The 26,589-nt window shown below is 53.7% G+C and overlaps 1 protein-coding gene across 2 annotated transcripts in view; it reads right to left on the bottom strand.

The window, feature by feature from the left end:
• The window catches only part of CEP43 (centrosomal protein 43), a 28,016-nt gene extending 13,882 nt beyond the window's left edge, over nucleotides 1-14,134 (bottom strand). The window contains exons 1-7 of one of the 2 annotated variants that reach the window (XM_066372875.1): nucleotides 13,925-14,134; nucleotides 13,463-13,516; nucleotides 8,663-8,717; nucleotides 7,772-7,860; nucleotides 6,949-7,083; nucleotides 4,442-4,525; nucleotides 312-371 (exon numbers count right to left, since the gene is read on the bottom strand). In XM_066372875.1, coding sequence (XP_066228972.1) covers nucleotides 312-371; nucleotides 4,442-4,525; nucleotides 6,949-7,083; nucleotides 7,772-7,860; nucleotides 8,663-8,717; nucleotides 13,463-13,516; nucleotides 13,925-14,026 — 579 coding nt within the window. In that variant the 5' untranslated portion in view covers nucleotides 14,027-14,134. The remainder of the gene's footprint in view (nucleotides 1-311; nucleotides 372-4,441; nucleotides 4,526-6,948; nucleotides 7,084-7,771; nucleotides 7,861-8,662; nucleotides 8,718-13,462; nucleotides 13,517-13,924) is intronic. The other variant, XM_066372876.1, reaches the window with a different exon arrangement.
• Nucleotides 14,135-26,589: the final 12,455 nt, after the last annotated feature.

Below are 26,589 nucleotides of genomic sequence, written 5' to 3'. Positions count from 1 at the left end.
AAAGTCAAACTACCTTCAGTTCTACGCCACCACGCCTACCACGTCCCACCAGAGAGAACAAAAGTGACGTCTGAAAAGGAAGGAAGGCCAGGCCCTGCACTGCGTGCCCAGGGCCCCGTGTGCCCTGCCCTCACGCGTGTTACCTGGGCCCTGCACTGCGCGCCCGGGGCCCCGTGTGCCCTGCCCTCACGCGTGTTATCTTGGCCCTGCACTGCGCGCCCGGGGCCCCGTGTGCCCTGCCCTCACGCGTGTTATCTTGGCCCTGCACTGCGTGTCCGGGGCCCCGTGTGCCCTGCCCTCACGCGTGTTACCTTGGCACCAGACTCCTGCCCGCTTGTCATCTTCTTACCTTGTCCTGTGTACCTTGGTATCTGAGCATGGGAATAAAGTGACATTTTACCACAAAGCACAAACTTTAATAATAAACTAATGCATAACCAAACTAAAAAGGGTTCTTATTACAAAATTTCTTAAAAATGATATCAACTAACGTATTCTTTTTTGAAACCTACTTTTTTGGTCGTATTCTTAACTCGCTGCCTAGAGTAGTTCGTGTCATGTTTAAATACTCCATTCAACAGCTACTGGTCACCGTGGACGCAGCGACCTCGCCCCACCGCGTGGACAGGCACGCTCCCTGCTCCGTGCAGCAGCACCCGGAAAGGCCAGGCCTGAACTCCTGAGCGGCTTCCTCTAAGCACCGCCCTGGCCTTGCCTCCCCTCCTCGGCACACAAAGCAGGTTCCCAAGGGTCGGGCTGGACCCGGTGCCTGTCCACACTTCCCAGAGTCCCCGTGCTCCCCATGGATGCCGGATGGAGGGGCACCAAAGGCATGTGTCCTCCTGGAGGATTCGGAGACCACCGAGAGAAAGCAGGAAGCGGCGAGAAGAGAGTGCAGGAGGTGCAGGAACCCACGACAGACCCCTCGGGGCCGGGGGAGCTGCCCGCAGTGCAGGATCCACGTCCAGACCCCTCGGGGGAGCTGCCCGCAGTGCAGGATCCACGTCCAGACCCCTCGGGGGAGCTGCCCGCAGTGCGGGAACCACGTCCAGACCCCTCGGGGGAGCTGCCCGCAGTGCAGGATCCACGTCCAGACCCCTCGGGGGAGCTGCCCGCAGTGCAGGATCCACGTCCAGACCCCTCGGGGGAGCTGCCCGCAGTGCGGGAACCACGTCCAGACCCCTCGGGGGAGCTGCCCGCAGTGCGGGAACCACGTCCAGACCCCTCGGGGGAGCTGCCCGCAGTGCAGGATCCACGTCCAGACCCCTCGGGGCCGGGGGAGCTGCCCGCAGTGCAGGATCCACGTCCAGACCCCTCGGGGAACTTCCCACAGTGCAGGATCCACGTCCAGACCCCTCGGGGGAGCTGCCCGCAGTGCAGGATCCACGTCCAGACCCCTCGGGGGAGCTGCCCGCAGTGCAGGAACCACGTCCAGACCCCTCGGGGCCGGGGGAGCTGCCCGCAGTGCAGGAACCACGTCCAGACCCCTCGGGGCCGGGGGAGCCGCCCGCAGTGCAGGAACCACGTCCAGACCCCTCGGGGCCGGGGGAGCTGCCCGCAGTGCAGAAACCACGTCCAGACCCCTCGGGGCCGGGGGAGCTGCCCACAGTGCGGGATCCACGTCCAGACCCCTCGGGGAACTGCCCGCAGTGCAGGATCCACGTCCAGACCCCTCGGGGCCGGGGGAGCCGCCCGCAGTGCAGGAACCACGTCCAGACCCCTCGGGGCCGGGGGAGCCGCCCACAGTGCAGGATCCACGTCCAGACCCCTCGGGGCCGGGGGAGCCGCCCGCAGTGCAGGAACCACGTCCAGACCCCTCGGGGCTGGGGGAGCCGCCCGCAGTGCAGGACGCAGTGCAGGAACCACGTCCAGACCCCTCGGGGCCGGGGGAGCTGCCCGCAGTGCAGGAACCACGTCCAGACCCCTCGGGGCCGGGGGAGCTGCCCGCAGTGCAGGAACCACGTCCAGACCCCTCGGGGCCGGGGGAGCTGCCCGCAGTGCAGGAACCACGTCCAGACCCCTCGGGGCCGGGGGAGCTGCCCACAGTGCAGGAACCACGTCCAGACCCCTCGGGGCCGGGGGAGCTGCCCGCAGTGCAGGAACCACATCCAGACCCCTCGGGGCCGGGGGAGCTGCCCACAGTGCGGAACCAGCGGAGCTGGCACTGGTGTTTCAGACACAGTCCCCACACAGGCCGCACCGGGCCTGGGGCTGAGCCCCCCAGATGCCAGCAGACCCGGGACTGTGGGGCCTGCAGGTGTGGTCACTGTCTCTCCCCAACCTCAGAGGCCACCATCACGTCTCTGGGACTGTCTACAACAGTGACTGCCAACCTTTCTCATCTCATGGCACATAAATGAATTACTGACACTGTGGCACACCAAAACATGTACTTTTTTGCCAATCTAACAAAAAAAATAGGTATAATTCTGATTCATTCACACCAGGCTACTGCTGTGTTGGCTGTTGTCATTTTTTACTTGACAATCTAAGGCAGCGGTCCCCAACCCCCTGACCAGTACCGGTCCGTGGGCCATTTGGTACCGGTCCGCAGAGAAAGAATAAATAACTTACATTATTTCTGTTTTATTTATATTTAAGTCTGAATGATGTTTTATTTTTAAAAAATGACCAGATTCCCTCTGTTATATCTAAGACTCACTCTTGATGCTTGTCTCGGTCACGTGATACATTTATCCGTCCCACCCTAAAGGCCGGTCCGTGAAAATATTTTCTGACATTAAACCGGTCCGTGGCCCAAAAAAGGTTGGGGACCACTGCTCTAAGGGAAAAGAAGTCAGTGCCCCTGACTACATGGTGAGGTATCACATGTTTCAAACTTCTTGTGGCACCTGGGTTGAAACTCGCTGGTTTAGAGCAGCATTTCCTGACCAACCTAAAATAAGAGATTCCCATCATGCTTCTTAAACTTAAATAATGTTATGTAGAGAAGAATATATTGTCTATAAAGCAGACAATATTTCATCCTGAAGACACACCATGTGTAAACACCAGGGGGCCTCAGGCTACAGCACAGTTCTGTTCCCACGACAGTGACGTGACCCGAACTTCGGTATGAGTCAAAACACCCCCCAGCCTCAGTCACTTCCCTGTCCTCACAGCTGTAACATCATCTGGAACATGAAAACACAGCTCAGCCACAGGAGAGGGGGAAGGACACAAACCTGGACTGCACACTGGACTGCGTGCTCCTCCGCTGCGCAGCCACACCACTTCGCCCATGCACTCAGCAGTTACAGCACTAACGACAGACGCCAAAACACTCATGTCTGAGTTTTTTAAGTTTTTATGGGAGTCAGCATCGTCAACTTGAAACTGTCGTAACCCGAGGACTCCCTGCATTGCTATTTTGTTTTAAAAAATAATTACTTGCCAAAGACGGAAAAGAATTACTTCTCAAATAGCTCAGCACACTAGGCACTAGTAAGTATTTAGAGTACGTGTTAAATTTAACCCTGCTGAAACCAGTATTTCACAGAAAGCAAAGCTTTTCACAAAGGCTCTTCCATCTGGCAGTCGCTCAAGGGACTCACGATATTTATGTTCAGGACCCTGTGCTCCGTCGTCTGTCCCCAGGAGCACCTGGAAAAGCCCCCGAGAGCCACCCCGGAGAGCAGGCTGGCCCGGCCGGGGGGAAAACCAGGCCAGTCAACAGTGCCAGGGCTCGCCCAGAAACAAAGTGTCCACCTCCTCTCCCTCCTAATGTGAAGCCACACAAAGGGTCACCATCAGACAGGAGCCCCTCCATCCGTGCCAGGGTCCAGCCCGCAGTGCTGGGCAGCGTGTAGCGGCCGCCCCTCCGCGCTCTCCTGGTTCCCGCAGGCCCACGTGCAGCTCCCGTCCGGCTGTACCCGACACCGCTCCACCCGGGGCCTGGAGTCAGGGGCCGGTCCCACGCTCCGCCACACCCGCCCTGGGGAGACAGCAGGTTCCACAGCGTGCCCTGCTCGGCGGGCCCAGGACAGCACGCTTCCTGACAGCCGTCTCCTCACCGTTCCTGTCATCAGCACCACATCCCCGGCTTCAATCAAGTATTTCACCCAATCTACTTTCCACCACACCAAATCCCTGGGTCAGCAGGCCTGCCTATAACAACTCAGACCACACTCCGATACTACCCAAGCACACAGAGTTTCTTATAAATCCCCAAAATGGCTCATTAACATAAAACCCATGTTCAGGAAGGGAAAAAACGTTCAAATGAGTACAACCATTCCACAATTTTGCTACTTACTACCCCTTTTTCTATGATACAAAATTTTTTAAATTACCAATAAAGCAAAATAATATTTTAAAATGGACACTTCATCCAAAGGACAAAAGCACTGTCCATAAACTGACCAGCACCTGCGAGACGAGGGAGACCGGAGGGACCGGGCGCGCGTCCACCCAGACCCCCTGCGCCCTCCCGCCCACTCACCTTACTGGGCCCCGAGGGCGTGCTCGCCTTTCCTTCTGGGGGTGACTTCGGTGGAGAACGTGTATCAGTCAGATCTAATGCACCCTGGAACATTCAGTATAAATTAAAACATTTAAACATAAAACATAAAGGTACTAACTACACCTCAGCAGAACTTTAGCATTTAAAACCACTACACGGTTGGTACGTTGATTTCTCCCTAATTAATGTACACACCCTTATTAGAGTCCCCCTAGCTTTAATTTCTGGACCTGCTGAGTTCTCCACTCCATCAGTCCGCACTCTGTGGACCCCACTCCCCTGCCGCCCCCAGGGCTCCGGCCTGACTCAGCAGACACCCGCTCTTCCCACCACTGGACCAGCGGCCCTCCTCACTCCTCTCAAGAAATCTTATCCAACAGCTGTGCTCTGCGCTGCCGGGCGGACGCCACTCTTCAAAGGGCAGCGGCCTGCTCTCCCCTCTCAGGACCCCAGTTGCGGCCCTCGCTGCACCAGCGTCCTCGGAGCCCCCAGGCACAGCAAGGAGCCCTCCGAGGGTCAGGCAGGTCCCTGGTCTGGAACGGGCGTCGGAGGAATGGGACCAGGTAAACAGAGTGTGGAAGGTGGGGCACAGCTGGGACTTCCCTGTCGCCTCCACTTTATGGGAACTAAAGCAACAGTCACACTGTCACACACGATTCCAAGGTTCTGGGGGGTTAACCAGGTGGGTGTGTCATGGGCGGAGTGTGAAATTCCGGTCTCCAGCCAGAGGGAAGGACTCAGGGAGTCCCCCTGACAGTGAAGGTAACAGTACTGGACGCAGCAGTGACGATGGCAAGTGGTCGTACGACCACTGAGTGCCCGCACCTTCCAGAGCTGCCCGTGCACTGGTGCCCGTGGTCCTCACAGCAGCCCCACCTGGACAGGCGGGGGCCTAAGGCACGTGGAGGCTGGCGACTGGAGGTGGTCGCACACAGGGGTGGCGGCCGGGACGTGCGCCCAGGCAGCCTGGCTCCAGAGCACAAAGCATGCCCGGGGCGCTGCGGGAGGGCGAGCAGCCCCCCTCACGAGGAGGACCCAGGAGCACACGGGAAGGGGCAGAGGCAGAGGTCAGGGCCAGGAGAGGGAGGAGCTGTCAGCACCACGCCAGCGGTTGGGTCAGGAGAGAGTGGGAACCGCAGCTGTTCGGGGCTCCTTAGAGGTGTGTGTCCTTACTCCCCAGTAGCCAGGACAGTGCCACCCCACAGCAAGTGCACACCAAACCCTGGTCAGAATGCTCGCGCTGCTGCGGTGACAACCCGTGGCCTGGGCAGGCCAGCGGCATGCCCTCCCGGGCGGCTCTGCCGCCCCACACCCGTGGGCTCCCACCTCCCTGGGCGCCCTGCCCCGTCCACGCCCGCCCCTCCCATCAGGGCTGAGCTGACAGAAGCTCTACATGCCACTAGCACTGCTCAGGGTGCTTAGAACCAGCCTTTGTTGTATGACACTTCCCTTCTGCGCATAAAATTTCCTATATTTTGGCCTGACCTGTGGTGGCGCAGTGGGATAAAGCGTCGACCTGGAACACTGAGGTCGCCGGTTCAAAACCTTGGGCTTGCCTGGTCAAGGCACATATGGGAGTTGATGCTTCCTGCTCCTCCCCCTTCTCTCTCTCTCTCTGTCTCTCTCTCTCACTCCTCTCTCTCTAAAAAATCAATAAATAAAATATTTTGAAAAAAAAATTCCTATATTTTACCTTTCAATTTAAAAAGAACCTATTTATTATGTAATGAGAACGCAGTCAAGCTTTGCTGACCATCAGAGGTTCTAACAGGAAAGCTGAGACTCCCCAGATGGGGTACAGAGCAGGCAGCCTGACTCACACCCAGACCTGCACCCCGTGACTAGAAGCACAGTCAGCCAGCGCTCTGGGCCCTTAGGATGCTGTCTACGTCTGTGAACAGTATCTTTCTGTAAATCTAACGTATGTAAATAGAAATTAGACCGTGAACCTTATTAGTAGTATTTCTAAAAAGGAAGGACAACAGTAAGAAAGGTAATGGCTAATCAAAAACACAGAAATTTTGAAATGTTCAGAAATTAAGCAAAATCAACATCTTAAACCGTTCTAGGTCTAGTTAAAAAAGTCAGTTCAAAAACTGACTAGCCTATAAGGCGGGGCTCCCATGATTAAAACAGCCTGACGACTACACTCAGTTGAGTGCTCTCAGCACCTCGCTCGCTCGCCGTGGCCCCGTGAGCAGCCCCTGGATACCCACGAGGAGCTCCCGGACCCCCACAGAGGAGGGGGAGGCTGGCACTCGTCAGTGGGGAGAGGGGGGCGGTCCACAGAACAGGGGCGGCTGCAGCCTCAGCGTGTCCACAGCTCCGATTTCCATTGAAACGCACATGTATCCAACCTGAGGTGTTTCACTTTGTTTTTGGGGAGCAGCTTTCTGTAAACGTAAACCTTGATCCGCTATGTACATGGCCGCACTCGGCCGCCAGCAGGTAAAACAGCAAGATGACAGAGCCCAGGCGGCACTTACTTCCCCGAGGGTCGGCCCCCTCTCCTGCTGACAGCGTCTGAGCACTTCTAACAACAGGGGTCCGCCCCGCGCACCTTCCGCTTCCACAATCCCTAAGTCCCGGGCTAAGGTCTCTCGACCTTCCAGACCCTGGAACTAGGAAAGAAAGAAGGTGTAAGGTAAGCTGTAAGTGCACAAACAGAAAACAAAATTACTTCCAGAGTTTAAAGAAAGGTATTTTCAGAATGTAAAGACATCTCTAAACTCAGAGACTGTTCTTCTAATGAATAAAATGACCATTTTTTAAAATTACACACACACACACACAGCCCTGAGGAGGGAGGTCTGAAAGGGGCCATTCACGCCTACCGGAGGCTTATTCCCCAATACACACCCAACGAATGGAATAATGGACTCAACACCCACGACTTTAACGGTTTTTTCCCTACAGGAATCAGAGCTACTTGGTGTGACGTAAACACATAAGATACAATGCCACTGGCAACATGAGCAAATTTCTGTTTGGAATTTTGCATATGGGAGATGCAAGAGTCAATTTTTTAAAATTATGTACTCTTTCACCAGTCCCTATGTTCAAAGTCTACACTAACAGATATAGTCCAACATAACACATTCGCTTTGCCATGAGACTCCTCTCAAGTTAAATAAAGCAGGACCCTGGTCTGGTGCCAGCCAACAGCTCAAATGGTGTTTAAGAGAAACAGACAATGACAAAAACTGCCACAATGCAAGATGCTACAAATTGTCAATTACTGTTAACTTTCAGCTTATAATTATGAACTCATTTGTATTTCAACGGTGATGGAAAAACCATCATTCTTACTGTGCTGGTTTCGGGTTGGAAAACGGCCAAGGTGAAGTCAAGATTAAAGAACTGGAGAAATTCTACCACCAGACTAGCCACCAGCCGGCCTGCAAAGAGCGAGAGAGACGTGAGCAAGTCCTGGCGAACCTCACCTCACCTCACCTCACCTCTTCACCAACACTGAGCCCGCAGAATCTAAATTAACGGGACAAAGAGCGTCAAACCAGGGGTCGGGAACCTTTTTGGCTGAGAGAGCCATGAACGCCACATATTTTAAAATGTAATTCAGTGATAGCCATACAACGACCCGTGTACCTTACGCATTATCCAATAAAAATTTGGTGTTGTCCCAGAGGACAGCTGTGATTGGCTCCAGCCACCCGCAACCATGAACATGAGTGGTAGGAAATGAATGGATTGTAATACATGAGAATGTTTTCTATTTTTAATGTTATTATTTTATTTATTAAAGATTTGTCTGCGAGCCAGATGCAGCCATCAAAAGAGCCACATCTGGCTCGCGAGCCATAGGTTCCCGACCCCTGGTCTAAACCATTTAATTACAAATTCTTCTTTGAATAATACATTTAAGTAATGACAATTCTGGTCTTCCCATTTTTTCACAAGGGTCCTCAACCTGGCAGTAACCGTCAGTGACACAACGTGACAGGTCATAAATGGGTTAAAGTATTCTGCAGATTATAGTAAAACTGGTTTTGCCCAACAATTTCCTGTTACCAATATTTAAAGCAACTTAATAGTCGCCCAAAAAAATACAACTTTAAAATAAAGACCTAGAAGAATCACAGCCTTCAAAAAATAATCTTAAATTCCTGATTTCTTCCAAATGAAGTCAAGCTTTAAAAATTCAGATGGACAAAATGAGCAAAAACAAGCAGAACATCTTACCATCTTTTGTATTTAAAAACTTTTTCAGGCTCTCATTGACTAAAGGAGTTTTGTTCTGTTAAAAAAAAAAAAAGAAATATTGTTAAGTGTCATGTGTTTATCATAAGAACAACTACAAAGTGTGGATTAAAGTATAATTTCCCAGCAAAGATGTAAGCAAAATACTGTTACACATAAAATTATGGTTACCCCCACTCCACATGTATTGATTACTAATAGAACTGTTTTATGCTACTTAATCATATCTCAAAGTTAATAAAACAAAACCATAAAGAAGACTTACATTCATTTTTAAATGTTTTATAAAATGCTTAATAAACGGCTTTAGAAGCCAGATCTTCAAATACTCCTATGTAATATTAAATTTACTTATATGATAAAAACAACTGGTTATGGTCCTGGCCGGTTGGCTCAGTGGTAGAGCGTTGGCCTGGCGTGCAGGAGTCCCGGGTTCAATTCCCGGCCAGGGCACACAGGAGAAGTGCCCATCTGCTTCTCCACCCCTCCCCCTCTCCTTCCTCTCTGTCTCTCTCTTCCCCTCCCGCAGCTGAGGCTCCATTGGAGCAAAGTTGGCCTGGGCACTGAGGATGGCTCCATGGCCTCTGCCTCAGGTGCTAGAATGGCTCTGGATATAACAGAACAACACCCCAGATGGGCAGAGTATTGCCCCCTGGAGGGCATGCCGGGTGGATCCCGGTCGGGCGCATGCGGGAGTCTGTCTGATTGCCTCCCCGTTTCCAACTTCAGAAAAATACAAAAAAAACCAAACAACTGGTTATTATTTCAACTCTCTGAAGTTTGACCTTGTCACCTTGCTATCTACATTTATGCCAGTTTCTACGAACAGGACTTCAGTTACACACCTGCTGTCCCCCGTCCATCTGCAATAGGTGAAATGACCTTACGTAGTGCTTAGGCCAACTTCACCTTGCCATTAGACGTTTATTTGAATAAACACAGAAAAAGCACATCAGAGCTTCTTTAGGCAGTCCACATGATCACAGCCACTGTGGCGGCCTCACACCTGGCTGGTGTGAAACGGGACCCCCTCTGGAAGGCGGTCGGAGTGTTTCAAGTTAAAGATGCCCCTGCCGCGCCATCCACCTCCGAGCTGCTTCCTCGAGAGCAGAGAAGGCCCAGCGCCAGCAACAAACACGCACACGAATGCCCACAGCAGCCTTCGTTATACGAGCTGAGAGCTGGAAACCACCCAACATCCACCTGCAGGGGAACAACTAACCCGTCACACGTGTGTTCACAACGGAACACCGCCCAGGGACCCACCGGACCACCCCTAACACAGATGGCCCCGTGAACATCCACCTGCAGGGGAACGACTAACCCGTCACACATGTGTTCACAACGGACACCGCCCAGGGACCCACCGGACCACCCCTAACACAGATGGCCCCGTGAACATCCACCTGCAGGGGAACGACCAACCCGTCACACGTGTGTTCACACGGAACAAAGCCCAGGGACCCACCGGACCACCCCTAACACAGACGGCCCCATGAACATCCACCTGCAGGGGAACGACCAACCCGTCACACGTGTGTTCACAACGGAACACCGCCCAGGGACCCACCGGACCACCCCTAACACAGATGGCCCCGTGAACATCCACCTGCAGGGGAACGACTAACCCGTCACACATGTGTTCACAACGGACACCGCCCAGGGACCCACCGGACCACCCCTAACACAGATGGCCCCGTGAACGAACCTTACGTTATGCTGAATAAATGCCACCAGACAGAAAGAAGAGTGTGCACAGTGTGACTGCAGCTTTCACGCTGCTGAACACACTTGGCTGTGTTCAGCAACACACCCAGGCTGGGGGAGGGGCCACAAAACACCTGCAGAGGCTGGAGGACACTGGAGAGTCGTGGAGTGTTCACTATCTTGACTGTTCCACAGATGCATAAGTGGGTTATAATGTTAAACTTACATATTTTAAATATACTGAATATATACAGGTCAATTACACATCCGTAAAGAAAACTCAAAAAGAACCAGAAAGGTAAACATCATAAAGGTCCTCAGTAGGCTGACCTAGGAAATTTTAAGACCCTGAGTCAACTGAAACAGTTAAGGACAATGGAGAGCGAGCTGCAGTGTGTACTATGAACAGGCCAGCCGGGGGCAACATGGACGGAGCCTTCAGGACGGTGTGAGGGGCAGCAGAGGACAGCGGGAGGGAAAGCCATCTAGAGAGAGAACTAGCAGAGGCGGCCAGAAGCTCCTCCGACGGCTCAGTACAGACCCGACAGAACCAGGACGGTGTGAGGGGCAGCAGAGGACAGCGGGAGGGAAAGCCATCTAGAGAGAGAACTAGCAGAGGCGGCCAGAAGCTCCTCCGACGGCTCAGTACAGACCCGACAGAACCAAACGGGGCCTGTGGAAAGGAGAGCAGGGCCGCTCAGCTTTCCTGCTTGGCTGAGGACCGGAGCCTGTGCCTAAGATCAGGCGAGCAGCTGGGGTGACACACAGGTCTGGAGCTCAGGAGGGCGGCACAGACCCAAGACACAGGGCTGAAGCTGCTGGCGTGGCTGCGGTCACTCGGGAGAGGACACAGAATGACCGCTACAGGACACTGCACCGTTTCAGGGGTGAGCAGGAGGGAGAGCGTGCTGAGAAACCGAGGAGTGCTCGAAGGAAACAACAGAAAAAATCCCCAAAGTCAAACAGGTTTTCAGGAAGGAAGGAGGAATTAAGAACGTCCAGTGCCACAAAGTAACCTTGGCAGGTCAGAACTAAGGTGTACTCAGCTGGGCTCTCCTCGACCGCAGCAGAAGAACTCTCAGGAGCAGTGGCAACGGCCTCAAAGATGTCACGTGTCAGACGGCACTGGGACGTAAACAGTGTAAGCCACACAACACTGGTCTGTGAGAGGGAAAGACTGGTGTTAAAAGTGGACCACGCGTCAGAGGGACACATGTCCAGCTCCAGAGACGAGCCAACAGCAAGGGTGAGGCAGAGACACAGCAACTCACCGAGGAGCTGACGGTACCCTGAGGGCAAGCCCAGAGAAGGGCAGGCCCAGAGGAGGGCAGGCCCAGAGCAGGGCAGGCCCAGAGGAGGGCAGGCCCAGAGCAGGGCAGGCCCAGAGGAGGGCAGGCCCAGAGCAGGGCAGGCCCAGAGCAGGGCAGGCCCAGAGCAGGGCAAGCCCAGAGAAGGGCCCGGCCGGCCCAGCCCCCTCCCCTAAGGCGGGAGGGGAGACTGCACGCAGGTGCGCACAGACCTGCACAGCCCGGGAGCTTTGTCTGGGGGAGGACTCAGGGCCAGGACTTCATGGTGCTGCGCTCCGTGGAGAGGAAGGTGGAAGGACCTCGCTAGGGTGGTACCCACCACTCAGTGGCATTGGCTTGGGTGACTTTGAGCGCGCATCACAAACGAGGGAGTCAGTTTGCTGACTTAAACGACCATTAAGACCTTTCTTCCCAGACCATGTATGGCCGGAAGACGAGACTCTCAAAGCATGCACCATGGGGTTCAGACCGGTCCAGACCGGGAGGCGGCCAAGAGGAAACTGACGCTGGACCAACGCAGAGCCAAGTCGCAGAGCTCCACAGAGGGGAAGCGCAGCAGCATCCGGGTCTAAAGAGGGGACAGCAGAGGACAGCGGTCTGTCACCGAGGAGGCAGAAGACGATGGCTATGGAGGGGTTCCCTCAGGACGGTGGCAGGACTCGGGGTACAGAAAACACGACACCGACTTAAACGCGGACAAGTGCGCTGGTCTTTCGACAGGAAGAAAGGCTGCGTGATTTGAAAACCGCCGGCGGGTGGGGGTGTCGGCAGCGTGGGGAAAGGCGCACAGCATCGTCCCCACCGGGCGGGTTCACGGCGCGCACGGGCATCACTGCAGGTGCCCGGGGCCTGCGGTGCATCCTGGGAATGGGGCCATTTCCTCCGACACCTCCCCGACCTGCTACCCGCCAGGGACCTCCAGGCACCTCCAGGGACCGCCAGGGACCGCCGGGCACCGCCAGGCACCTCCAGGGACCGCCAGGGACCGCCGGGCACCGCCGGGGACCGCCAGGCACCGCCAGGGACCGCCGGGGACCGCCAGGCACCGCCGGGCACCGCCAGGCACCGCCAGGCACCTCCAGGGACCGCCGGGCACCTCCAGGGACCGCCGGGCACCGCCAGGGACCGCAGGCACCGCCGGGCACCGCCAGGGACCGCCGGGCACCGCCAGGGACCGCCGGGCACCTCCAGGGACCGCCCGGGACCGCCAGGGACCGCCGGGCACCGCCAGGCACCGCCGGGGACCGCCAGGCACCGCCGGGGACCGCCAGGCACCTCCGGGGACCGCCGGGCACCGCCAGGCACCGCCGGGGACCACCGGGGACCGCCAGGGACCGCCAGGCACCTCCAGGCACCGCCAGGAACCGCCGGGCACCGCCGGGCACCTCCGGGGACCGCCGGGCACCGCCGGGGACCACCGGGGACCGCCAGGGACCGCCGGGCACCGCCAGGCACCGCCGGGGACCGCCAGGCACCGCCAGGCACCGCCAGGCACCGCCAGGCACCGCCAGGGACCGCCGGGGACCGCCAGGGACCGCCGAGAAGCCTTGGTCCTGGCCCCGGAGTCCCTGTGGCCCCTCAACTTCTCTTACATCGTTTCAAAACTCTGAACCGCGCACAGAGCAGTTCTGACCCTCTTCCTACAGTAAAGTTTCATCATGACCCCCGTCTGCACTCGGCAATGAGGAGCATTTCCCGATGGTTTTCAAGGCATCAAGAGGGTCAACGGAGGCGAACACGGTCACAGAGAAAGATATCGATTCCGTACCTCGACCTTCTCTTGCTCCTCCAGGGCAAGAAACACGGCTGCTCGGAGCTCAGCCTGGAAAAGAAGAGGGAGAAACCCTGCGTCCAGGCAGCGCTCCCGGCACGGCCGGGCACAGACGCGGGTCCCACGGGGCCGCCCCCACCCCGGCCGGACAGTGATGCTCGCGGGCAGGTGCGGGCGAGGGCGCCGCGGCGGGAGGCGCCGTCCACCCCGATCGCCCACCCCCGGGCCGAGCCGGCGTCCCGCCGCCGCTGCCATCTGGGCAGCCGGGGTCTCCCGGGGGCGGCCGGGACCCCGAAGCCGCCCGCCCCGACCCGCCCGCGGCTCCCGATCACGCCCGGGGGTCCAGCCCCGCGCACCCCGCGTCCCTTCGTGACGCCCGCCGTCCACGCAGGCCCTGCGGCCGCACGCTCGGCCGGCGACCCCACGCCGCGCCAGGCCGGGCCCGGCCTCCCGCCTCACCTTGATGCGGTTCAGGACTCCGCTGTTCTCCAGCGTCTGCACCAGCAGGTCCCGCAGCTCCGTGTCCTCCTCGGCCACCACTGCGGCCGCCGTCGCCGCCATCTTGCTTCTCCAAGACAACCGCCCAAGCCGCGCCAACGGCCAACGGCCGCCGCAGATCCCGCGCGGAGCGCCGCGGAGGCCACGCCCCCGGCCCTGGCCACGCCCCCACGCCGGCGTGCAGCCCGACTTCACCTTGGGGACGGGGCCTCGCGGCGGGCGTAGGCGTGGGCGGGGCCTCGGGTGTGGGCGGGGCCTAGGGACGGGCGGACGCGAGAGCGGGGCCTCGGGCGTGAGCGGTCTAGGGGCGGATCCTCGAGGAGCGGGCGGGGCCTCGTAGCGACGCCGGAGGTGGGGCCGCAGGGGGTAGGGCTAGAGGGCGGGTCCTGAGCAGCGGGGCTCCAGGGTTTCCGGAGGCGGGAGCATTGAGGGTCGAGGCGCAAGTCCGGCCTTCTGGCGCTCCCCTCCCTGGGAGGGGCTAAGGGAGGCTCGGGGCGTGGCCTCGGGGCGGGGGCGGGGCCTCCGGTGCGGAGGTGTGGCCTCGGTGTGGCAAGGCCCTCTGCCCTTGGCTCTGTGGAGACCGCAGCCGGAAGCTTGTTGCACGGCTGTCGGGTGGGGCTGGGGCGCCGGGCGGGTTGACGACGCCGCAGCTGACGCGTCGTGAACACAGTTGCATACAGAAATACATTGAGGGGCTCTGAGAGCCGAGCGGGAGGCGCGCGGGGCGGGGAGGGGGGCCACACTGGGTATTAGAGGGACTGGAATGGTTCCTGTGTGCACGGATGTGCTGCTTGTTCAGCCACACGTGCTGACACCCACTTTTCAAGATGTGGGCGAAAATGTGTGTGCATGCACGCATGTGTGCGCGCTTACCGAGAGCACATACATACATGTGCTTGCGTTTGTGTGCACGGTCACAGAGTGCGTGCACATTCATAGAAAGCATGTACACGTGTGCGCAGAGCATGTACATACATGTGTGTGTATGTGTGCACATGATCAGAGTCTGTACGTATACCTGTGTGTGCACACTCACCGAGAGAGCATGTACATACATGTGTGTGTACACGGTAACAGAGTGTGTAAACGGGTGCGTGCGGACAGAAGATAGATTCAAATTCCTGGGGGAGCAGTGGATCCTAAGTGGTCAGCCTGCAAAGAGTTCGTTGCTGTAGTTCCAGGTTCCACATTCCTGCTGATATTTTTATAAATTTTAAAGTTCTTGTCTAGCATCTAAAAGGCTGTAAATAGTCTTCCCCTTACCAACTGCATATCAGTACGAGGCTGAACTTTCTCTGTAAACTTTAACAAGCAACCTGTTTGCAACAGACTGAATACAGAAGCAAACACAAGACTCCTATTTTCTTCCACTAAAGCAGACATTAAGGTGATTTACAGTAACGTAAGAACAATGCTACTCTTCCCACTAAATTGTTTTTGTTTTGGAAAATTTAATTTTTATTAAAAATATGTCATTTATGTTCATACATAATGGACTTACCCTTATTTTTGAATTAATAAATGTGTTTAATGTTTTTTGTTTTAATTTCAAATAAGGTGACTATTGTCAAATATAGCACATACAAACAAAAATTCTTGGGAGTCCTCAGTAATTTTAAGGGTCTATAAGGGATCGTGAGACCAAAACGTTTTGAGGACTGCTACCATAGAGAATAAAGGAATCCTCAGCTGGGCCTGTAAAATGATGTTCTGGGAGACATTGGCAGGACCTGTAATCACCCTTTTGCATTATTTCCAAGGTTTAGGTAACATTTCTTAGATAGTTTCTAGAACCCCTGTGGTTTTGGGGAAGAAAGGCCTATGAGGACCCAGGGCACCAGGCTCACCCACGGAGGAGCTGACTCCTTCCACAGGCGCTGAGCTCCTCACGGCCTCCCTTCCCTCCCCTGGGAAATGGGCACAAACACCTGCTTTGTCTACTTACGGGGTTGTCAGGAGACTAAATTAGATAATTAAAGTGAAATGCTTTCTAATTCAGAATTCAAAACGGTATATATATATTTTAGCCCATACAGAGGGATATATATCTGTGGAAGAATTGCTTTTGCTGAGTGGATAAAGCCGGTTCTAAAACAAAGAATTAGCGAGTGTCTGTGAAATGCCCACCCTCGTCACAGCATAATGGTGTCCTGAAGGAATTACAAGACACAGCTCTGCCCTGAGTTTATCATCCTGTGTGAGCGAGTGATCAAATGAGCGTGTGAGGGTGTGTTGTAAATCGCTTTAGTCAGAGAGAAAGGAGAGCTCAGATCGGGAACGGGAGGGATAGACGAAGAGGTCAGGTTGCAAGAAAAAGATCAAGCATGACGTGTGCTTTGATGGATGTCAGATAGGATTTCTTTCTTTCTTTATTGAGATAGAGTTGATCGATAACATTTTGTTAGTTTTAGGTATACAACATAATGATGTGATATTTGTATACACTGCACAGTTGACTCTTACACAACATGAGGGTTAGGGACGCGGACCCCCAGTGCAGTTGAAAGTTTGTGCATAACTTTTCACTTCCCCCAAACTTAGCCACTAATAGCCTCCTGGTGACTGGAAGCCCAACCAATAGCCTAAACAGCTGATTAACACGTATTTTTGTAGGCTGTGTTATTACATACAGTACCCTCACAAAGAAGCCGGAAAGAAGAAAATGTTAAGAATATCACAGGGAAGAGAAAATACTTTTATCAATATTGACTGAGAAACACCGGCACAAACGTGGGCCCGTGCAGTTCAAACATTATTGTTCAAGCATCAGCTGTACTGTGAAGGGATCGCTACAGTTTGTCTAGTTGACACCCATCCTCACTTAGTTATACATTTTTATACATCCTGGGATGAGAACGTTTAAGATCTACTCTCAGTAATTTTATTTTTTTAATTCAGTGAGAGGAGGGGAGGCAGAGACTCCTGCGTGAGCCCCAACTGGGATCCACCCGGCAAGCCCACTAGGGGGCGATGCTCTGCCCATCTGGGGCCTTACTCTGTTGCTCAGCAACTGAACTATTTCAGCACCTGATTTGGAGGCCATGGAGCCATTCTAGCACTTGAGGTGGAGGCCATGGAGCCGTCTTCAGCACCCGGGCCAACTTTGCTCCAATGGAGCCTTGGCTGCGGGAGAGGAAGAGAGAGACAGAGAGGAAGGAGAGGGGGAAGGGTGGAGAAGCAGATGGACGCTTCTCCTGTGTGCCCTGGCTGGGAATCAAACCTGGGACTTCCACATACCAGGCTGACGCTCTACCACTGAGCCCACTGGCCAGCGCCAGCAACTTTCAAATATCCAATCCAGTATTGTTGACTCCAGACGCCACGCTGCACAGCTGGCATGGATCAGATCTGGTGTACCAGAGGGACAGCAGCTCCCAGCAGAACTAAACGAAGACCTCACACGACCGCAGGGACAGTGACACACAGGTTGGGACACACGCACGTCTTCCGGCACTCTCCGTCTGCGTGCCGTGGCCCGTGGCCGCCTTTACAACCGGGCACTTCTCGGCGGTCATCCTGCTGCTGCTCTGGCAGGATGTGGCATTCTTCACTCCCCCTCCCGTTCACTTTCATCTTTTCTCTCCCTCGCCGTGTTTGATGTTGTAGTAATAGACAGGTACAGCCGGTTAATATTCCTGACCAGCCAAATGACCGCCCCACAACACAGACTTCCTAAGATTATGCTGACGGCGGAGTTAACGATGAAGAAGCGTTGCGTAGGCTGGTTAAGACAAGCTGAGTCGCCGTCTGCATCAGGCCCAAGTAAACTATTCCCTGGTTTAATTAGCTTCCCGGGCCAGAACCAGCCCCAGGGAAAGGGGAATGGCCGTAATGACTAGCTGTGTTTTGAAGAAGACGCCTTGAGCATTCAGACTAAATAGAGTCCCCCCCCCCTTTTTAATCTGTGACCTATTAAATGCTTGAAAAGAGATCAAAGGGAGATGCAAAGAGAGACAAAAATAAGAAAGGCCTTTCATCCTAAGCGCATTCATAAATGTCAGTACAAACTCGTGATGTATTTTCCTTACAACAGACAAGTGGACCGACGGCACTGATTTCCTAGCTTTGAGGAGGCCTAGAAGCGGGGACCTTCCCTGTCGCAATGAGCGCCAGGGCCACGGTCTCTAAAGACAGGTTTCCACTACGAGGAACCAAGGTTTCTTCTACAAAATAAGTCGGGAGTAGCAAGGTGTCTATTGACGGATGTGGAATTTGAGGCAAACACATTACAATAAAAAGGGGAATTTTATTTTTAATTATAAAAGGGAAATTTTATAAAAGAAGAAGCCCTGAAATTGGAGCATCAAACAACCCAAAAGCAGACTACTCGGCCACGCGGGACCCGTGGCCCGGGTGCGCCATGGGGAGGCGCGGTGTGCTTCCTGTCCTCCCAGATCGGGAGTTGGTGGGCGTGTCCAGTCATCTCTCCGTGATGTTGACGCAGATCGCGGCTTCAAGGGGCGCCGTGTCCATCCGTCCATTACAAATTTTTTTTTTTTGTATTTTTCTGAAGCTGGAAACGGGGAGAGACAGTCAGACAGACTCCCGCATGCGCCCGACTGGGATCCACCCGGCACGCCCACCAGGGGCGATGCTCTGCCCACCAGAGGGTGATGCTCTGCCCCTCTGGGGCGTCGCTCTGCCGCGACCAGAGCCACTCTAGCGCCTGGGGCAGAGGCCAAGGAGCCATCCCCAGCGCCCGGGCCTTTGCTCCAATGGAGCCTTTGCTGCGGGAGGGGAAGAGAGAGAGAGGAAGGAGAGGGGGTGGAGAAGCAAATGGGCGCTTCTCCTATGTGCCCTGGCCGGGAATCGAACCCGGGTCCCCCGCACGCCAGGCCGATGCTCTACCGCTGAGCCAACTGGCCAGGGCCCATTACAAATTTTTCTCTGAGCTTTTTATCCACTAGTTTAGCTTTCGTTGATGGTCAAGGCCCAGGTTCATTATCTGAGGGAGGAGAGGTTGCTAAATGGTACAATACTGTCATCCCTTCTTCTGTGTTTCAGCCGGAATTCCCTAAAGGACGACGTTTCCTCGTCAATTATGGGAAGAACTGGAGGCGCGCGTCCTGCAGGAAGGAAAGACAACTCCCAGCCCTTCAGAATAGTGAGCTGGTGTCCTTGCAGTTCCTGCAGCTGGCCGACGAGGGTTTCTTTCCAGGGGCTGTCATTACGCACTCATGGATTTGAACACATTTGATTGTGTTTCAGCCCGGCCTACTTATTATTCTCTCTGAGGCTCAGAAATCACTTAATATATATTGCCAGTGGGGGCCCCTCGAGTCGGTTTCCGAGTCCTTTGGGACACAGCCCCACCGTGTGGACAGCCCCCTTGCTCTCTGCTGTGACAGTGTCTTCCAGGCTCGTTTTGAACATCTCAAGACGGGAAGCAGCCAGGTCCCCAGGAGCCCAGCTCCTTTCAGGGAAATCTGCAGTTAGAGACCACAGTCCTGGTGTTTGCTGGCACGGAGCTGGTTATCACTCAGCTGGTTATCGCGAGGAGGACCTTTCAGAGGTGAACGTGGAGTAAGAAGGCTTTCTGTCTGGCAGCTTTGTTCCTTGGTTTCTTTCATTTTGCAGAAAATCTATCCTGTCTTCCTACGAACACCTGCAATTCAAATGTAGCAAGACAAGACTTCTATTTCATTTTTCAGGTCTTTCTTGATGTCTTTCATTTTTACTTCCTCATCATCTTTCTCTTATGATTAAAACGTCCTTGGTCACGTTGCTGCCTTTTCTTTGTTTTGTTTTGTTCTTTTTGTATTTTTCTGAAGTTGGAAACGGGGAGAGACAGTCAGACAGACTCCCGCATGCGCCTGACCGGGATCCACCCGGCACGCCCACCAGGGGCGACGCTCTGCCCACTACAGTGAGATGCTCTGCCCCTCCGGGGCGTCGCTCTGCCGCGACCAGAGCCACTCTAGCGCCTGGGGCAGAGGCCAAGGAGCCATCCCCAACGCCCGGGCCATCTTTGCTCCAATGGAGCCTTGGCTGCAGGAGGGGAAGAGAGAGACAGAGAGGAAGGAGGGGGGAGGGGTGGAGAAGCAAATGGGCGCTTCTCCTATGTGCCCTGGCCGGGAATCGAACCCGGGTCCCCCGCACGCCAGGCCGACGTTCTACCGCTGAGCCAACCGGCCAGGGCCGCTGCCTTTTCTTGTTTGCCCTGTTTATTTTATTTATTTAAGTCAGGTGTCTCTGCAGGTCGGGTGTTTTTTTTTTTTGGTGTTTGGTTTTTTTTTGTTTGTTTTTTTGTCTCAGGATGTCCTGACAGCTCTTTCACTTTGCTTTCCATGATTAGGAGTTGTCCTTTTGAGATTTAAATTGGTTTGTAATTATGTAAAATGTTTCCACAGTTCAGAGGTTAATCTGCAAAACAGTTGCCCTCCGGGAATTCTGGCTTCCATCCCTATCCCTTCTGTCTGTCTGTCGGTCTGTCCTCTCCGTTGATAACCACTGTCCCAGTTACTAAGGCCGTGGGACAGACTGCCCAAACCCAGTGGCGTGGACCACCATGCATTATCCTCGCTGATTCTGTGGATCATCAGCGCAGAGCACAACAGGACAACTGGACTCTGCTTTGTGACGTGGGGGCCTCGGCTGGACGGGTCCAAGGCGGGTGTGGGGTTCCCTCAGAGGGGCTGTGAACTCGACTGCCTTTCCGGGGACTCGTCTACCTGCCTCTCTGCGTGAGGAGTCTGAGCCCCCTCTGAGCCTGCTGGGCGTCCTCACACTGGGCGTCCTGAGAGGAGACGCAGGAAACCGGAGGACGCCAAGTATCCTCAGCAGACACGCAGCGTCCCTTTGCTGCGTCCCACCCGGCAGGGGCCAGCCAGCCCACCCAGAGTCCCGGGAGGAGGGCTCCCTATCTTGCTGGAATGTGCCAGGCTCTGGGACGGTCCCCGGGCAGGGAAGAACGCGGCGCGGTGCCTCTTGGGAAGACACAAAGTGCCACACCGTTTTAACAAGGCTTGGGGTTGTCATTCCATGTTAGCAGCTTGAGGACAGGCTAAGAGAGGACCCAGCTCGATGGCAGCATTCCGTGAAGCCCTGGCCCCGAGTGCGCAGTGGTCCAGGAAGAGACGGGGCCCGTGAAAGAGGAACTGAGACCCGAGGACCCGGAACTGAGAAGGAGAACTGAGCTGCCCCCCCAGCAGGAAGCCCTCGTTTCTCCACTGACTTTGGGGGGGAGGGGAAGAGAAAGCTTATTTCTGTTTGATAGAGTTGAGATTTTTTTCTCACTTGAATTGTACATGCTTCTATGGAAGGAAGAGTTAGTCATTATGGTTGGACTTATATTAAAGCAAGCACAAGATGATGTTTATAGTCTCCCCCTCCCCATATCAGGAACATTAGGGGCTCCCTCCGCCTGGTTTACTCAGAGGGTCTCTCTGGGAGGAGGGGGGTGGCTGGAATGAATGGGCTCCAAGCCCCTCTCCTCGGTGCTTGTGGTCAGACCTGGACACCCCATCTGCACCTGTTTAAGCTAAACTGTAGGCACTGAGGACAGCTCTTCTGCCGTCGCTGTCTTCGCTATGGTTGGGCATTAGTTCTTTGTATCTGTATCAGCTGCTGAGAGCTATCAGTCAAGACTAACTATTCATGGACTGTCCACTCCACTAACTGTTAATGTGACAGGTAACGATTATGCATAATGTAGAGCACCTCTCCAAGGAAAACCAGCTCGGGTATGAAATAAAGCCTCAGAAGTCTACTTATTGTTTTTAAGATGAATAATTTTCAAAAACTGTCCAAGTGAAAAGCCCTTTTTAAATGTCATGTAGGAGTGCATATTAGCATGTGTGGGGTGTGTGCCCATGTGTGTGTGTGTAAAAGTGTGCTCAGGTCTGCATATGTATGGGGGTGAGCACATGTGCATGTGTGTGAGCGGTGTGCTCACGTGTGCATGTGGGGTGGTGAGCTCACGTGTGCATGTATGTGTAGAGTGTACTCACGTGTGTATGTATGTGTAGGGTGTACTCACGTGTGTATGTATGTGTAGGGTGTACTCACGTGTGTATGTATGTGTAGGGTGTACTCACGTGTGCATGTATGTGACGGGTCTGCTCACATGTGCATGTGTGTGAAAGTGAGCTCATTTCATTCTTTTCCTTTTTCAAAGCCTTTTATGATAGCAGTCAGAAATAGTATAAATAATAGACTTTTAAGGTAAAAATTTGGAGATGATTCCTTGGCCTTTGAGGTCCAAAATTTGTCATCAAAGAGGAAAGGTAATAAATTCCTTTATCTCCCATTTCAGAACATCATGCTGTTGGATTTGATTTAGTCTCACTTTCTATTTCAAAAAAGTTTCTTCCCTATGGTTCCAACAATGCAAGGGACATCTTTAAGAAGAATCACATTGTAAAAAACATTTGTGAGGTCTTTTTTCCGTCCCTTTCCTGTCCCTGTTTTGTCATAGCCATAGCTGAGAATAAAACAGTTTCATGAGGCCCTAGCCAGTTGCTCAGTGGATAGAGCATCGGCCTGGCATATGGACATCCTGGGTCTGATTGCTGGTCAGGGCTCGCAGGAGAGGCAACTGTCTGCTTCTTTACTTCTCCACCTTCCCCTTCTCTCCTCCTGCAGCCAGTGGCTCTACTGATTCAGGTGTGGCACTGAGGATAGCTCCAGCCTCAGACACTAAAATTAGCTTGGATGATTCGAGCATTGGCCCAAGATGGGGTTTGCCGGGTGGATCCCACTCAGGGCGCATGCGGTAGTCTGTCTCACTATCTCCCCTCCTCTCACACAAACAAACAAACAAACACCAGTTTCATGAAATTTGTACCATGGCAGCCAGGCCGATGTGGCAAGGCCATAAATCTTGGTACTGTATATCAGAAGAGAAAAGTCAGAGGGGAAGCACCCAGAATGTATCCCAACTTTCTCGGTAAAAAATAACTTAGAACGCAAAGGAGTGTTTAAGGGAAGATTCCCAAAAGTGTGACAAAGCTATTCGGGGCCTGAATCCTAAATGGATGCAAGACACTGAGGACAATGACATTCCTGCCACGTCTTTAACACACAGGTCTAGAACCAAACCCCCAATGCCAGGCTCAGGCCGGAGGAAGAGTCTCCAGACTCCCCACCAGAAAAGAGTCTCCAGACTCCCCACCAGAAAAGAGTCTCCAGACTCCCCACCAGAAAGCTCTAGCTTTCCTTCTCTCCGAGCTGAGGTCCAGAGGTTCTGTAATCAGACGTAAAGCAGCACTGAGCTCCCCATATGCACCAGGCACAAGGGGCCACGCTGAGCCCCAGCTGACAGTTTCTCTTTTAATATCACCACATACCATTAGAGAGTCTCACATTCCTGCTCTACCAGTGAGGACACCAAGGCTTAAAGAAGCCAGTTAGCTCCCAGGTAACAGGCAGGAGCATCTGAACTCACAGCCTGATCATCTATCCGTGAACACAAGCCCCTCCCTCACCACTGTGCAACCTGGGTTCACCAATGAGGCGACCTGACCCAGAACCCTGTCGCCCTGAACCTGCTCTGGCCAGGACAGGGCTGCGTGTTTAGAGACCCCCTAGGAGAGCCCCAAACCCAATTAGCAAGCCTCCTGCTGGACTCTTGCTATCCATGACCCCGCAGGGACCCAGGAATCTGCTTCCTCGAGAACAAGATAGATATTGAAGAATGAAATGTTTCACAACTTCTGACACTTGGCACACTCAGCTGTCCCTCGGCTCAGTGTTGGTGTTTATTAGTTTGCCTCTGACATATCCCCGTGGGCAGATGCCGCCCGCCCACGCCCAGCGTGGCAGTCCGTGCTTTCCCCATGGCTCTGTCCCAGGGCACCCCCCTCCGCCCCAGCACATCCGTGCAGTCTGCATCTATCCTACCTTTCATTTTGCACTGGAGTTTTTCAAGGTCTTGTTTCTGCCTCCTCATTCATAGTAGACCATTAATCGTCCCAGTAACTTGCTGACATTCCCCACATGTACCCAACATGCTGCAATGTCCCTACTTGCAGGAGGAGAGTATTTTCAACTCCATGGATGCCCGGCAGGACTTGTTTCGGCCAAAACAATTCAAGTGGAAGACCAGACATCAGGTGCCAAGTGTTCACTGTTGGGCCATTAGTGTGACGTTTGTCATTTCTATTCTTTCAGCCCAAAGTGAAGGGGACTTCTGCGGTGAGAGCCAATAACATTACCCTCGGGTTCCTCCTGCCTCTGCATGTCGGAGTTCTCTTCCCTTGTTCCTGTGACAGCGGGTCAGCCTCCAGAGCCATGGCCTCTGCCGCGGCTGCCCCATTCTCTCCCCTGCCCGCCCTCTTCCCTCTCTTCTGTCTTGCAGGAGCGTTTATTCGACACTCCCTCTGCGTGAGACTCTGTTTAGGATCTTGCTAGGTGGACAGCATTGAAGATGAGGACCACTCCAGCCCACACCCAGGTGTGGGGGGTATGAAAGCATACAACTTGGAGGTGGTCCCTCTCCAGGAACTGAAATGCAAAATCGTGAAGGCAAAATGAGTTACAGACCCCTGGAGAGTCCCCTGGAGGGTGGGGCCAGAGCTGCAGCTTCAGGGTCAGTGCCCCTCCTGGAGGAGCCGGTGAAACATCGGAAGCATGAAACTCTCAGTGATGAAGAAATGTGTCAACAAAAGTTTGCTGCCACCACCCTAATGTCAACAAACGTCACCAATCTGGAGTGCGGAAAAAGTAGAGACTTTTAGTCAGGCGACCGGTTTGCAAACCAAGAAAACACAACCTCCCCTGCAACCAAAACTGCAGATTCCTGGAGACAAAGGGGAGCAGCTGCTGCTTATCAAGTTTCCTCTTTGGTTCCTGATTGGTCTGTTTGTATGCAAATAAGGAATCCAAATTGGCACCGTCTGATTGGTCAAAACAGCACTATCCTGATTGGTTGGCTTCATGCATTCTGATAAGTCGTTATGGATCCACTCTGATTGGTTAGAATAGATGCAACCGAGGACTCTAGCTGCACAGTTCCTATTGGACAGGGCAGGTCCTAATCCATTGGTGGAAATACAGTATCAGGAACTCCTCTAGGATGATTAGCTCAGCCAGTGGGAGTGCAGGGCGGGAGGCTGAAGGTTCAGGCCGCAGATTTTATCAGAAATGCACGCGTGAGAGGCCTCTCTAGGCAAACGCTGGTGGCCTCCAGCTACAAATTTGTGCCCAGTTACCCACGAAGGGTCCTTCTTGACAGATACATTCCTTCTTGAGGTCCACAGAGTTTTGCTGAAAATAAATGAGGTGATGTATTAAAAAGTACGTGGTAGCTCCTGTGGATGAAAATGTGGACCAGTTCTGTGGCCGACCAGAACATAAATTCCTAATCTCAGGTGATGCCCCAGGCCTTGAGGTTCTTTAGTGAAAGGTTTAAGCAAACCCTGTGGACAGTTCTTACGCATCTAGGTCAGGGGTCGGGAATCTTTTTGGCTGAGAGAGCCATGAATGCCACATATTTTAAAATGTAATTCCGTGAGAGCCATACAACAACCCGTGTACGTTACACATTATCCAATAAAAATTTGATGTTGTCCCAGAGGACAGCTGTGATTGGCTCCAGCCACCCACAACCATGAACATGAGCGGTAGGAAATGAATGGATTGTAATTTATGAGAATGTTTTATATTTTTAACATTATTATTATTATTATTTTTATTAAAGATTTGTCTGCGAGCCAGATGCAGCCATCAAAAGAGCCACATCTGGCTCACGAGCCATAGGTTCCTGACCCCTGCTCTAGGTTAACACACCTTTGAAATGGCAGAAGGATCCCCTTTTCCAGACCCCCAAAAGGCAAAACCACCCTCAAGGGAGCACATATATTTCGCTGTCCTGGAATCCCATCTCCACCTTGCTTTCTCCCACCATCATCTAATCTTTCTATGGTCCCTCCTTAATTTCAAAGGTGTAAAAGAAACTGTCCTTCTGCAGAGCATTTGAGATCTTGCTTCCTGGCAATGTCAGTTTGGCTCAAATAAACTCTTAAAATATTTTCTACGGGTTTGGAACTTTTTTTTTACATTGACACGACTGTAGGTTGGTTGGTTAAAATGCTGAATTTTACCTGAACCATATGATCCTGGACCTACTGTCTGTGTGGCTGGCCACAGCTCACTGTAAGGAACTCCTTCCCCAGCAACTTAGGTAAGACTCTTGGATACCTGCTGTTTACCTAGGACAAGGCAAGACAGCAGCCCTCCAAATTTCCATTCTTCACCCCAGAAATGATGAGCTGAATTGCCTGTGTTCATGGATCATCTGAACACAGTGCTTGTTAAACAAAGCAGTGAAGGTTCTTTCCTTCCCCCAGGGCCTGAGATCCCCCCCCCCTCCCCCCGCCCCCAGAGCCAGCAGACAGCCCCTGAGAAGTCTGTAGATCTTAAGGTCAGGGGTTAGCCTATTGCAACTATCCCTTTTCCCTGTAGTGATGATCCTCTCCAATCAAGTCTCTCCTGACCAAGTCGGGGATCTGTGTTTTATTTGGCAATAGTCAGGAAGGCCTCCTGGAGGAGGAGGCATTTAAACATATAGACTGTAGTTGGAGAGAGAACTAGAATGATGGGATTTTGGGAGGTTTGCTTTTTAAAAAAAAAAAAGGATATACTTTTGATTTTACAGAGATAGAGGAAGGGAGGGAGGGAGGGAGAGA

This window comes from Saccopteryx leptura, chromosome 3 (genome assembly GCF_036850995.1).
Source record: "Saccopteryx leptura isolate mSacLep1 chromosome 3, mSacLep1_pri_phased_curated, whole genome shotgun sequence".
NCBI lineage: Eukaryota > Metazoa > Chordata > Mammalia > Chiroptera > Emballonuridae > Saccopteryx > Saccopteryx leptura.
Note: the sequence above shows the minus strand (reverse complement) of the source record. Positions and strands in the feature narration are given on the sequence as shown.